Raw genomic sequence first — 14,783 nt, 5'->3', positions numbered from 1 at the left:
GTTTAGGGATTTTTTTGGATGATTTTAATTTTTGATTTGGGGGTAAAATGTGAGAAGTAAAAGTTTAGGGGGAAAATAAAAAAATTTGGGGGTTGATGGAGTAAAATTTTAGGGGGAAAGTAAATAGGGAGAGTAAAATTTGAGGGGGGGAATGGGTTTGGGGTAGAAAGGGGTAGGATGAGAGAGAGTAAAAATTTTAAGGAGAAAGTGTGAATGAGTAAAAGTTTTTGGGGAAAGTAAAGAGGTTTAGGAGTTTGGAGTACAAATGTAAAATATTATAGTTTGGTATTCGGTTTATTTGAATTATTCGAGTTATTCGAATTTGAAAACCAAACTTGATTCAAACTCGAAATTCAAAAAAAAAGATTCGAGTTGACTCGAATAATTCGATTAATTCGATTATCTAGATTCGTTTAACTCAAAATTTGAATTTTTTTCAGTTTTTTTGAGTAGAATCGAGTTTTGCTCACCCTTACCTAGAAGTGAAGGGAAAAGGCATAGTAGCAATAGAGAGTTGTGTTGGAACTAAGTTGATTTTAGATGTTTTGTTTGCACCTGCGATTGATCAAAACTTGCTGAGTGTAGGGCAATTGGTTGAGAAGGGATTCAAGGTGATGTTTGAAGAAGAAAAGTGTATGATCATTGACTCTAATGGCAATGAATTTTTTAGGATCAAGATACAAAAGAAGAGTTTCTCATTAAGTCCACTCGAGGATGAGCAAGTGGCATCCAAGTGTTAGGAAGGAATGACATCAGATCAAATAGACCTTCTTGCTGAACAAGTTAAGGTGCTTGCTGGAGAGATTACATTTAGCTCTAGTACCCTGAAATACTTGTTGGACCAGTTTGCAAATGATCGTACTAGCTTGAAATCTCAACTTCCAAATTTAGAAAGAAAGATTCAAGAAAAAAGGAATCAAATGAGGGCTTTAGGGAAACACGTAATTGAGATGGGAAAGCTTCAATTTCTAATGCATCATTTATTGAAATGCAACAAACAATTGTGAAATTAATGACACAATGTAATGAAAATAGTTTTGAGCTTGAGATAAAACTGACAGATAATGGTATCCTGTAAGAACAACTATAAAACAAGTGTTCTGATGATTAGGAATTGTATGCAAAGGTAACTATCTTGGATCAGCAATTGACATCTCTCTCTGATGATAAGTTATCATCTTCTGCACATGAAATATCTAAAGAACATCTTGATGAGCTACGAAAAAGGATTCAACCTCAGCAGATCGAGAGTGAAAAACTAAAACTGGAACAAGTGCAACTTTCAGAAGAGAACAACGAGTTATGTTTCCCAAATCAAAAGTTGGTTGAAGAAGCTTCATATGCAAAATAGTTGACATTTGTAGCTGCTTTTGAGTTTAAGAATTTAGTTGGTAAGTTGATCAGACTTTCAATGCAAAATGCAAAATTGAAAAAAGAATTATTGGCTATGAGAAGATCGTTAATCAAACCATAAATGGTGTTAATCACAAGTATAGTGACAACACAAGACCTTGGAGGAAGGGGCGACACTCTAGCCACTCTTATGACTTTTCTGGAGCAGTTGGTGATAATTTTGAATTGTTGGAATTTTGATTTAGATGATCTAAAGATGGAATTGTAGGCTAGGAAATAATTAGAGGCAACTCTTGAAGTTGCACTAGCTGAGAAGGAATTCATAGAAGATGAATACTTAAGAAGTTAAAGAAACTGGTTTTATTGCAGATATTTTCATGTTAGTCAATTTGAGTTTCTTAGGAGTAAACTTGGTGCCTACAACACTTGAGTCAGGAGGAAAATGTTAGTATCTCAAAGGCTGCAAAGCTTTTTATTATGACTAAGTCCTAGGGAGATTTGGTTAGTGGGAGTTGTTAGCTTGTTACTAGAAGTAGGAAGCTAGGTGTTGTTAGCTTGTTAGTGGGAGTAGGAAACTAAACTTTGGTTGAGTTTGTTACTTGGGACATATATATAATGACTACTTGGTTAATAAATTCAATCATCCTTTCCATTTTTATTTTCTATGCTTCTGTTAGTTCTCTGTTAAACCAACAACTTTTCCTTCGAATTTGGTCTATTTTGTAAGTATAGTTTCAGTATTTGCATGGTGAATGAAGATCTGTGTTCCAAATTATTCCATGCATGCAAGTATGTTGGTGCTACAATTGAGTTAGTTACTAGGACTGGTGTTAGCGTAGGAATTTTTATGTATAACCAAAATTTGTATTAAAAGTTATGGCCAAAAAAGATGGCAAATGCTTTTTGGTTAGAGAAAAATGACAAATGAAGCAATACCTGCCATTGCCATTGCTCATCTGCCTAGAATTATCATCTTTCAAATGTTATGATGACTCAGATGAATTTGAACCTAAAAAAAAGTCTAAGGTTGCGCGGTTTGCCAAACTTAAGTTCTAGCCGCATGACACTTCCACTTAAGTTTGCAAGTAGCACTCTCTTTGCCACAATGACTTACATGAGCATAACTTCTCTGAAACTACAATTACTTCCATTATCTTTATTACTTTTTTCCATTACTCACTACAAGTAACATGAATTGATTTCATTCACGCTCATTATCCACATATTGTAAATTAACCCAGAATCTCTCTTACGTCCTATAAAATATGATACTTGTTTTATAATCGTTCTTTGGTGATAACTATTTGGAAAGGCTATAAATAGAAGATTCAAAGTTTCATTGGGGGACTTTTTGATGTTTTGACAAATTTAACTCTCTAAAATTCTCTCTGCGACTTTCTTTCTACAATCACAACAACCACAGTAACTCTCACCCTTCTGAGCCTCTTTTTGTGCCCACCATTATCGCATGCCATCACACTTGTTTTCTATTGGAACATTTTCAAAATATATATAGTGTTCCAATAGTTGCAAATAAAAATTATAAGTAACCAAATGTTATGTTACTTGGTTATTAACAAATTGTCATAATTATTCAAGTAAATATCTATTGAATAATTATGTTTATTGCTAAAGATATGATTATCCATTTGAGTAGTTATGTCCTTATGAAGAGACATAAGACCTCCTTTAAATAGGAGTGAAGTTTCATTTGCATGATAATCCAGAAATATAAAAAAAAAGTTTCTTTTTGATGTCCCACCATCTTTTATATTCCTAAATTTTTCTATAAAGAATTATTGTAGAATTTTTTTTAGAAATTGATATCCTTGCTATGCTCGATCAGTGCTCAGTTGATTGCTTTCGTCAGTGCAAAACATAGACAGTCATTAGGTTTCATTGTATCCTCGAAATTCATTCGCTAGTAACTTTTTAGCACACCGTAATATAGGTGGGGGAGAATAGAATCTTAAAGAAAGTGATATTGATACACACTTTGAAGCCTTCGTTAATTTCTTATAAGTTTATTTTTATCCCCACACACCAAAAATTTTAAGGTTCTATTTTCGTAATTTATGAGAAATTAAAGATGGCTTGTCTGTTCACCATAAGTTTACATGCCACTACAAACATGTTACTATGAGGATGGATATCGAAAAATAGGGTTGCATCAAGGCCAAAGATCTTGTCAAATTTTGATTTAAAATAAATCTTTATCACAATAAATGATATGCCAAATTTATTGTTTTACTATTATTGCATGATTTAAATTTTAATTGTTATGTGTTTATTGGATTACATTATGCAAAATATGTGTGTCTCATGCATTAATTACTTGACGAAAAAATTTAAATGCTAGTTCATTTTATGCATGATTTTTTGCATAATTTTGATTAGTATAAAATTATATAATATATGTTATATATCATGCAAAAAAGAAAGAATGAATGGACAAGATAGAATGAAAATGTATGTTTGGGAAAGGGTCGATTAATGGATCGAAAAGTTACTTTCATTTTGAATTGTGATGGCTTTATTTAAAAATTAGTTAAGCATGTTTCTATTTAACAGAAGCATTATGACCATTCGGGTGAGCCTTCCCAAATCAAAAAGTCACGTTACTAGGTCCAACGAATACATTTAAAAGGTTGGGTAAATAGTTTCTTGAAACCAAAAAGTGCAACTTAAAAAGTGACATCTTTTTAAAGAATCACTTAGACACCTATCAATGCTTTATAAATAGAAAGTAAGTTAGAAGAATTGAAATATAACTCGTTCCATCTAATTTGTGAGTGAAACCTTCATTCTTTTTTTTTTTTGATATATATTTAACTTAAGATGTGAAATTACTTGTTTATTCAAATCATTATATCATTAACTAGTATTTGGATGATATTGATATTATTTTCATTGCTAAAATGAAAGTTTGTAAATGATTATAAAATATAAATAATTTTGGTTGTTGTTTTTGCTAAATAACCTTAAGCTAAATGAGTTTTATATATGCTGCACATTTTTTTCTATGTTATAAAATTTGGATTAGAAGTAGTTTTGACTAGAAATGAAATAAGTCATATGCATATGTGTGGTTAATTTTTCTAATTAATATGGACTAGTGGAAAGCATTGGCTTGTATAATAAGATCACTATTCTGGCATGAAGTTTCCTAGTGAATATATATAACGTGATAGTTATATATTTGAAATCGAGATCATACTGTGCATATTTATGATGGTGTAAGTGGTTTTTATATGACTTAGATATGATCTATAAACTCATGATTTTATAAATTTTTGAGATGTAGTAAATTTTGAAATTTATTTTGGAAGTCATGAATCAAAAATCTTATGAGCACGAAATAATAATATGAATGTTATTTAACCCATTTAGGTGATAGACATGATTTTAATCATAGTCAGAAAATAATTGATAATATCCATGGTGAAGGGTGAATAAATATGTGATTTTATAGTCGATTGGACAATTGATGGTCCTTTAATATGACTATATATGTTACACCCTTGTATATATAAAGTGTGTTGAGAAAAATAATGTTATTTGACTATGAATGAAAAAAATTTAAAGTTATGTACTGAATTTGAAAAGAAGCTATGACAAGCAGTAAATATGTTGTCTAGTTTGACTAAGACATCATGTATAGTTTCATATATTTGATGATTGTGAAATTAATTTCTTGGATATTAAGAAATAATTAAAGTAGTCAAATATGAAATCGTCATGATAATAAAAGATAAAGTGATCACTGTAATTTGGCAATAGTAGAAAGGATATCCTTGATAGCATTATTTGGTGAAAGAAAATGTAATTGAACATGGTAAGGATGTTGGTTTTGTGAATTTTCAAGACACAAATAAATATAAAATTTCACCATGTGGTATGGATAAATAACACAACTATGTTGAAAATTTTGGAAATTTAGGAATGAGATACAAGCCTATATAATATTTAAGTTACCCATGATGGAAACTCAACTCAACGCTTGATATAATGTCAAGTTTTGAGTTCAATGAGACAAAGTACATAATAAGTATGTTACTGCTAACACTATAAAATAATATATAATATATCATTCCAAGGTATTAAGTGTTAGGTACCCGTAATAATAAGAGGAAGGATGTGTACTATACTGGTAATAGACCCATAACATAAATATGTTAGAGTGTTATAATTACAGGGATACTCTTAATGGGATCTACTTATGTGAGTAGAAGTGTGACCGCTTCTAGGAGCTCAAGGGCTTGGCTCTGACAGTACTCATGAAAAGAGGTTACAAACACATGACCATAATAGTGGCCCTAGATATTGTGCATTGACTGATTTTGAAATCATTGTGTGGATGTGTTCTGTTAATCAAATGGAATAACTAGTTCAAAGCATATCTATCATGTAATTTCGATTAACTTTAACATGTTTTCACTAAGTGAAAGTTCAATTGTAAGACACCTTCATTTATGCAATTGATTTTTAAGATGATCAAAATCTAAAATATTTTGAAAATGAGGAGAGATTGTTAGAACATTTTCAATATATATATAGTGTTCCAATAGTTGTAAATGAAAAGTTATAAGTAACCAAAAGTGATGTCACTTGATTATTAACAAATGGTTTATCCATTTAGGCAGTTATGTTTCTATGAAAAGACATGAGACCTCCTATAAATAGGAGTGAAGTTTCATTTGCATGACAAAAAAAAAAAATTCTTTATGATCTCCCACCATATTTTATATTCCTAAATTGTTTTATAAATACTTACTGTAGGAATTCTTTATAGAAATTGATATCCTTACTATACTCCGCTCAGTGCTCAGTAGATTATTTTCGCCAGTGCAAAACGTATACAATCATTGGACTTTATTATATCCTCAAAGTTCATTTGCCGATAACTCTTTTACACACCATAATATAGGTGGGGTGAATAGATACTTAAAGAAAGCAATATTAATACACGCCTTGAAACATTTGTTAATTTCTAATCAGTTTATTTTTATTACCTCGCACAAACATTTTCTAGAACCTACTCTGATTTTCCTCTTCGTCATTTCTCCACGTCTCCGCATTTTGCTGGATGGTTAGAGGAAAATGACGATGAAGCAATATCTGCCATTGCTAAGGAATGCCTGGCATGAACCACGATTCCCTGACCTGTAGCCAGACGAGTCCTATTTGTGCTTGTTCAATTACAAACGCCAGGAGCCCCATTGCTTGCATCTTAACCAGGCTTCTCTATGCTCTATGTTGCTTGTTTAAATTGTCACCATTTTATGACTTTTAAATTTTCAACTATCAAAACCTGAATTTACGAGTTCTGGCTTCTTTACAGGTTCAGGCAGAGACTTATCCTTAACTACAACTTTAATCCCTCTTAAATATTAATTTTTCAACAACATTTTAAAAAAAAAATTCATTTTAATACAAAATTTTCTTTTAGCTTTGGCCCTCCATCACACAAGAAAATTTTAATAACATGACAAGTGAGATTTGTATCGATAGCAAAGAAGAGATTTTTATGTACAAAATTCACTGGTTCCATTCATCTATTATTTGTATGTTTCTTTGTTTCCTTTTCCATACAGAACAACAACGAAACGGTCACATTCACATTCACATACTTCCTGGTCATTCTGTGGCTGCCAACTACACTAATATGCGACATTTTTTTTTCTTTACACTTGAGATCTTTCTAGTTCTCTGTCTTCCAAGCTTTATTATTGTATCACCAACTTTATTCCCTGCCTCCAACATCATCATCATCATTCCGTTGGAAGCCCATTCTGAGTCCACGCCGCGTACCCTCCGGCAATGTCAGTAACTGCAGTAAAGCCCTGCAAAAGGAATTAATTAATGGTACACAAGTTGTAATTAACTTTTACCCATCTTCTACATGTAGATTGAAGGATGATAAATTTTATGTTCTCACAGCAGCTAGAAGCTCGGTGGCTGCCATCAGAGACCGTTTCCCAAGTTGACATCCCTGCCATAACCACCCCATTTTTAACATCAAAATGGACATAGAAAAACAAAAAAGGGTTTTGAGTTAAATTAGAAACAGGAACCCACAACAATAATTTCATCATATTTTCCTAAATGTGATGATACTTCAGCTACAAAACTGGGGTTTTTTGCCATTCCTGCAAGCAAACAACAAAATTTCAGGAGCTAAATCAGTTGAAAGGCAAACGAAAATCTCATCAAGCCACGCTTGCCACCGTATTAAGCAACCAACCAACCTGATCCAACTTTGTACATGTAAGGGATGTTAATGGCCCCAGGGACATGCCCTGCACTGAACTCTTCAGGAGTCCTACAAAAATATCTCATCATGTGCTAATAATAATTGAAGCCATTTGCTCTGTAACAATTGGGAGTTTTTAAGATTCGATTAAAACAGAAAGAAGTACCTAACATCCAAATATCGATGCCCAGCTTGATGAAGCTCGTGTGCTACTCTTACAGGGACAGAAGTAGGAACTCCTGTTACATGCACATTTCCTCCAAGAACTGCCTTTGTACTTCACATGCAGAAAAAAAAAACACTAATCAAATTCAAGTAGTTTCCAAAATAGCAAAGGAAAGAAGAACAAAAAGTTTCACAGGGTGTCGTCCTTACCAGAAGCTCAACTTTCTGTGGACAACAGCTGTTGAACATGTCTGCGGGTTTACAGTAACTGGAAACATGCCCCTGAAGACAAGAGACTTGTGGTGGAGATCTGGAGAAGAAAGAGGTGAAGGAAGGAAAGAGAGGGCGAAGGAAGAAGATGAAGAAAGAAGTGAGGTTGCTTCCATGGTTGGTATGTGTGGGGAAGTTGCATTGGAATGTATAATGGGGGATTGGTTTTAAAGGTGAAAGGGTGATTGGGTAATTGATGAAATATGAGGTGAAAAGAGAGGGGAATGGATGCCACGAAAGGTTTGGCGGTTGAGTAATCGGTTGGAGGGTTCTTAGATAAATACAAAGGGATTGACATGGTGGCGATGACATATACCGACATTTGCAATTGCATGGATAAGTTTGAAACCGTCACCAAAAAGAAGTGGTGGTTTCTTTCATGTTCATATATTTTATCCCTTTGCACATATCTCAATGTCTGGCAGTCGCCTTGTACACGTGGGAATATCAACCCAAACTCCAATACCAGATTCTTCTCTCATTGGTTCACAATACAAGCCATCCAAAGGAGGCTACTAGCTAAACCCTAAATTATGAATAAAATCTTGAAAATTTCGTTTTAAAAAAATAAAATAATTTTATTCAAAAATCTCAACTTTCTAAAGCTCAAACCTAGAAGCACTAGTGCTAAAGGGGTTGGATCCGAGGACATTAGGCCTCCATCTTGAATGAGTTAGTCATCTTAAATATGTAGTAGGCCCAAATAAGAATACTTTATCATTATATGCTTTGTTGTACCAAAACTTTGCTTTCTTTTGGATGAAATGAAATTATCAAAAAACAAACGAGTGCCACTCGTATACAAATCAAATAAGACCGATTTACCAATCCCACCCACCCCGAAGAAATCAAAGCTTTTCTGGAAAATAGGAAAGTTTAGATAACAACATATATCCAAAAAAAAAAAAAAAAATTTGAGTAAAAAAATAAAGCCCATTTAAAAAAAAATGAAGTTTTTTTTGTTCGATTCTAATTTATAAAAAAATGTTACTTTCTTGTATTTTTTATTGTTTTACTGACATTTTATTATTATGTTATTACTATTTTATTATTATTATTTAGATATTATATAATTTTTATTTTATTGTTAATTTTACTACTATGTTAAAGATATTTGCTTCCCAAGTTACATCTATATTAGCGTTATTAAGTATACATTTTAAAATTTATTTTTAATTTGTTGAGAAATATTTATTTTAATGTTTTTAATATTTTTAATATATTATGTTTTTAAAATTATATAAAAATTTAAGATGAGCAGACCAAATGAATCTAAATTTTAACATTTTTATATAATTGAACTTAATAAAATTTTAAAATCTTTCTTTTAACTGAATCCAAACATATTGATCTAGCTTAAAATTATTTCAATGCTTAACCAAAACCCAATTCTACTTGATACATGAATATATCTATTACCATCAAATGCTCAATTCAAGCACAAACACCCCAAATGCACGAGAAAACAAAAAAAATTGATGTCTTGCTATATATGTAATCAATTTCTCTTTTTCAACACCACCCAAGAGTTAAAATCATCACAAAAATTATTTTCTTTTTATAAGATTAAAAAGTTTTAGATTTGATCAATTTATATAAATAAATTTTATACTTTTCGGGCATATAAACAAGATTTTAACATAAAGTAGACCTTGATCTATACTTAATTTGAGAAATTTTTTTATCTTAAGTAGTTCTTAAAAATTTTATTTTACAGTATGTTTTGACTCAAAATATAATTCACCATTAAAAAATCTGACACTTTGGATAAATAAAAGCACCACATGTAATATAATTTGAATATTTCATTATTAAAGTGGCTTTTATATTATTCAAATGATAATAAAATCAAAATTTAAGAATATGTTTCATAAAAATTGGTAAAAACAAAAAAAAATATATTTATTAATTTTCATTACCAAACTCTAAACTTTTTTCATCAAATGAGTATCTTGGATAATCAGATGAAACACTTGGATCTATATCATAAGATCTTCTCTCAATAGGCTCTCCAATGGAAATCCAGTTTACCCACCACCATTTTTCATCTTTTTAAGCATATGTTTTTGCCTCCATTGTTGGAAATTTCTTGTTGAAATTTGAAGCAATAGACAAAAAACTCTTTGCAATCTTCTTTGTTTGCAAATCGTGATCCCTATGATCCTTTATGGGCTTTTAACTCCTCTTCTTCCGCAATTTCTTTAACTTTTTTTCTTCATTTTTCTCTTCTTTTTTTGCTTTTTGAACCTTGAACAACACATGAAGATGAGTCGTGCTTGAAGCTTACTACCATGAAAATGGGAAACTTTTTGCCATTAAAAAAAAGAAATGTACTTAGGTGATTATTTAGTGCGAAAAGGTCGAAGGAGAATTGTTAGGGGAAGATATTGGCGTACGAATTAGAGCTTTATATTTTTTTTCTAGGGAAATTTTAAGTTTAAAACAACATGTAGCTATTACAGTCCATCAGTGGGCAATGCACCCAAGGGTGTGAAGCAGGCCATCTAAGTGCAGGAGTTAGCACATGGGTGTGGACAAATGCCACTAAAGGCGTGAATGATCACCAAGGGTCCAAGGCGGCCCCCTCAGGTAATGAAAAATGAGCCCAATTCGAGTGGAAGGTGTCCAACGGTTTCCATATGGTTCTGAAAAGATTTAGAACGTGCGAGAAGGTCTCGGAAGCCCCCAAAAAGGCTCTAAAAGTTCTAAGAAGGGCCGGATCCCTATAGAATCGAGTAGAAGGTTTCAAAAGTTTTAAAATTTATTTTACTTGGGATGTACTATCAGTCTTGATAATTATATTTATATCTTTATCTTTTATAAGTCATCTACTTCGATTACTAAGATAATGTATCTTTGTAATTGGATTTGATAGATGATATCATAGTCTTTTAATCATTTTGCTCAATTTCGATTAGACTATGGACCATTTAGATTATCTACTAATATAAATTATTTACTTATTTTATTTTTCCTAAATTTTGGTAATCAAGATTATTCAGAATTTACAAATACCTTGTTAAAAGTAGGTCGGGCCCATGCGAACATGTATATTTTATGAAAATATCTTGACCCCCTTTAGTAACAATTATGGCTTCTCTTTTGCTTCTCGTATTATGACTAATCATATAATACAACTTAATATTAGTTAAATGTTAGATAATCAATAAATTAATATTTGCTTTCATTTTACTTTGTGTGCAAAAACTATTGAAGACATTATATAAAAGATATTAATAAGAATGATGAAATTTACAATTTATTTGAAAAATAACAAGTACATTTGGCGATATTACTATACTAGATCCCAACAAAAGTTTAGGTGTCTGGGAATGAAAATGAAGAAATGAAAATTTTGTTTTTACCAATTTTCTATAGATTACTTTTAAAGCTCCATTTACTATCATTTTTTTTATCTCAATAATATAAAAGCCACCTCAGTGATGACATGATCAAATTATGTCACGTGTTACAATTTTATTTACTAAAAGTGTCACATGTTTTTTTAAAGCGGTTACATTTTGGGCCAAAACATGTGATGTAATAGAACTCTAGGGACTACTTATGACTAAAAAGACTTTAAGCAAAAATTTGGAATCAGAGTATAGTTTAAGGACCATTTTACTATTAGAGTACATTTGGTTCAAGGAATGTAAGACTACTTTGGTAATAAAATCATGACAATGTTAGATTTGAGGTATAATGTTTACTATTAGTGTGCATTTGGTTCAAGGAATGTAAGACTACTTTGGTAATAAATTTTTGACAATGTTAGATTCGAGGTATAATGTCGGTTATATTACACAACCCTATTTGATTCATTTGGTTGAAATGTTAATTTTGGTGTTTGGTTGATAGAAGGCTTAAATGAAAAATTAGCTCCCTAACCATAGCGCTTTTCCCACTAATGTACTTAAACTTTTTTTGTCAAAATGTTAACAAAATTATAATTTTATTACACAAAATGATCCAATTGTCACTTCAATTTTAAAAAGTTCTTTTAGACAATCATATTTTATAATAAGGACTAAATTGACTAAAAACTATACACATTAAGGTATAAAAAGTTAGTCTTTTTATAATTGCAAATTAGACGAAAGGATAAAAAATTTTAAATAAAAGAGTATAGGAATTCAATTTTAAAAAGTTCTTTTCGATAATCATATTGTATAATAAGGACTAAATTGACTAAAAACTATATACATTAAGGTATAAAAAGTTAGTCCTTTTATAATTGCAAATTGGATGAAAGGATCAAAATTTTTAAATAAAAGAGTACAGAATTCAATGTCTTAAGGTTAAAATACAAGGACTAAATTTTAAATTTCAAAAGAGTACATGAACTTTTGATGATTTAAGCCAAAAGATTAACTTACAATTAAATTAACAATTATACATTTTAAATTATTACATCAAATTAATTAATGTAAGATGTTATAATATCCATATTTTAAATAATTTACATGTAAATTTATGTAGATAAATTTAAAATAGAGAACAATTATAGGTTTATTTTTATTGATATTGTGTTTTAAATTTTTATTCATACTAGAAAATGAGCCGCGTGATGCTGCGACATTTGTTAGTTAATTTGTATTAAGATTTTTGAATAATATGTACCATGATAGAAGATAAATTAAAAGTTACATGATTCCAAAAGAAAAAGTTTTCATTTTAAAAGTAGTCCATCACAAAAACACTATATAATTAAAAAAGCTTTCAAGTATGTATTATAGTAGATGGGAATCAAACAATTTTATTTACATCAAAGGTTTGTTTGATTCCCTTTACAAAAGAGAGGGAAAAAGTGATTCATTAGTCATAAGCCCTGCTTTCAAAATATTTTCAAATTTGTAAAAGTAACTTGATTTGTCACTTCAATCTTTACTACTTGTACTTATGCCGGATCAAATTATGTTTCCTTGCCCCTGGTGGTAATCATATTAATGGTACATTTTATAAGGTTAGTTCTCTTGAAACTTGTTTGGTAACCGGTGATGATGAGATATCTTATAAATACCAATTTCGTATGTTTGTGTAGCATGTGTAGGAGAACTGAGATGTTTGCTTGTATTTTTGGATTGTGATGGTGATTTTGGTTGCAGTGCTTTGCGTTTCCTTTTCCTATTATCATCACAATCGAACAATTTGAAGCTGATTGTATCAGCCCAGTTAGACCAACTTGAAATGTTCTAGTTTCTCTTTTAAGTTGTGAGATTGGTGCAGGTAAGACCATTTTGTTGTCATTGCTAACATTAATTAATTCTAGAACAGTTGTTTCCCAAAAACAACATCAAATTTTCCAGTTGCATCTTTAATCATCAAATTCAATTTACAACTGTAAACCAAATTTCTTAATATCATATTATTGTTAGGATAAAATAATAATTCAATAGTTATCTTTTTTCAAGTAAAATTAGGGGAAACTTAGTTAAGGTGTAGTGTTTCTTACCATGTTGTTGAGGGCATCGAAATTTTCCAGGAAAGAATCATAAAGAGGTACCACATTGGTTGCATGCATTATAATACTAGCCGTATAGAGCTTTTAAATTTGTTATTGAAGAGTTAATTTGAACCTTCCATTCTAGATTACAATCATAATGGTTATTATGAAAAATAGAATGTCGGTAATGACAATGTATCTCAAAGAAAAAGAGAAAGAAAAAATAAAGAACACAGATTTTTGGGTGAAAACTCTTTTGGGAAAAAACCACGAGCAAAGGAGAAGATAATTCACTATATCGAATTCGAATGATTACAAGAGGAGTAGATTTATAGGCTTGTAAAACCATATTCTAATAGGAGTGTAGTAAGATTGAAACACCTTATTCTAATTAATATCAAATAGATGGAGTTTAATAAGGTTTAAAAAACCTTATTCTAAAAATAAAATAAAAGAAGTGTAGTTCTATATGGGTTTTACTTTTATTTTATTTTACCACTGTATTTTATTTAAATAAGGATTCAGGTCACTAAATTCTAACAATCTCCACCTTGACACGAATTCTCAATGAACAAGTTCTTCATCGCGAACTCTGAACGAACAAGTTTTCCACCTCTTCTATAAAACCCTTTAAGGGTTTAACTTCAACAATGAACACCAACCAAGTCTAAACAATGCTCAAACTTGGTTATAGAAAGTGACTTAGTTATCATATATGCAGGATTTTCATGAGTACTAATTTTGCTCACAACAATATCACCACGAGCAATAGTATCACGAACAAAATGATACCAAACATTAATGTGCTTTGTTCTCTTATGAAACATTTGGTCTTTTGTAAGGAAGATGGCATTTTGACTGTCACAAAATACTATACTGGTTTGGAAGTCTTTATTGAGTTCATTAAAAAGTCCTTTCAACCAAATGGCTTCTTTACAAGCCTCGATAATTAACATGTGCTCAGCTTTAGTGGTAGATAAAGCAACTGTAGTTTGCAAAATGGTTTTCTAGCTAATTGCACAACCTCCGATTATAAAGATATAACCTGTGAGAGATCTTCTTCTATTAAGGTCTCCAGTAAAATTAGCACCAACATACCCAATGACTCCATCTCTAGTTCTTCCAAATTGTAAGCAAACATCAGTAGTACCTCGTAAATATCTTAAAATCCACTGAACTAATTTTTAGTATTCTTTATCGAGATTCGCCATGTATCTACTAACTGCACTAACTACATATGATAAATCTGGACGTGAATAAACCATAGCATACATGAGAGATCCCACTGCACTAGAATAT

At 30.9% G+C, this 14,783-nt stretch overlaps 1 protein-coding gene across 2 annotated transcripts; it reads right to left on the bottom strand.

Annotated features, from left to right (window-relative positions):
- Window positions 1–6,875: 6,875 nt before the first annotated feature.
- On the bottom strand, window positions 6,876–8,369 carry LOC108477267 (thiosulfate sulfurtransferase 16, chloroplastic). 2 transcript variants are annotated; one of them, XM_053023513.1, is made up of 6 exons: window positions 7,982–8,369; window positions 7,773–7,883; window positions 7,602–7,675; window positions 7,432–7,502; window positions 7,292–7,345; window positions 6,876–7,183 (listed from the first exon to the last, which is right to left on the bottom strand). In XM_053023513.1, exons 1-6 carry the CDS (start codon window positions 8,155–8,157, stop codon window positions 7,097–7,099), a joined length of 573 nt encoding a protein of 190 aa, XP_052879473.1. In that variant the 5' UTR covers window positions 8,158–8,369; the 3' UTR covers window positions 6,876–7,096. The 2 variants fall into 2 exon arrangements, with proteins under 2 accessions (XP_052879473.1, XP_017635256.1); XM_017779767.2 differs by having other exon boundaries at window positions 6,876–7,196; window positions 7,982–8,330.
- Window positions 8,370–14,783: the final 6,414 nt, after the last annotated feature.

The sequence above is a fragment of the Gossypium arboreum genome, chromosome 12 (assembly GCF_025698485.1).
Source record: "Gossypium arboreum isolate Shixiya-1 chromosome 12, ASM2569848v2, whole genome shotgun sequence".
NCBI classification, from domain to species: domain Eukaryota; kingdom Viridiplantae; phylum Streptophyta; class Magnoliopsida; order Malvales; family Malvaceae; genus Gossypium; species Gossypium arboreum.
Note: the sequence above shows the minus strand (reverse complement) of the source record. Positions and strands in the feature narration are given on the sequence as shown.

Bases quoted from the DNA above. Each gene is read 5' to 3' on its own strand.
- LOC108477267 (XM_053023513.1), bottom strand. From the start codon at position 8,157: ATGGAAGCAACCTCACTTCTTTCTTCATCTTCTTCCTTCGCCCTCTCT. The intron at 7,884-7,981 runs GTAAGGACGACA...CTGCATGTGAAG, and splicing joins CACAGAAAGTTGAGCTTCTG to TACAAAGGCAGTTCTTGGAG. The intron at 7,676-7,772 runs GTACTTCTTTCT...ATATTTTTGTAG, and splicing joins CATCGATATTTGGATGTTAG to GACTCCTGAAGAGTTCAGTG.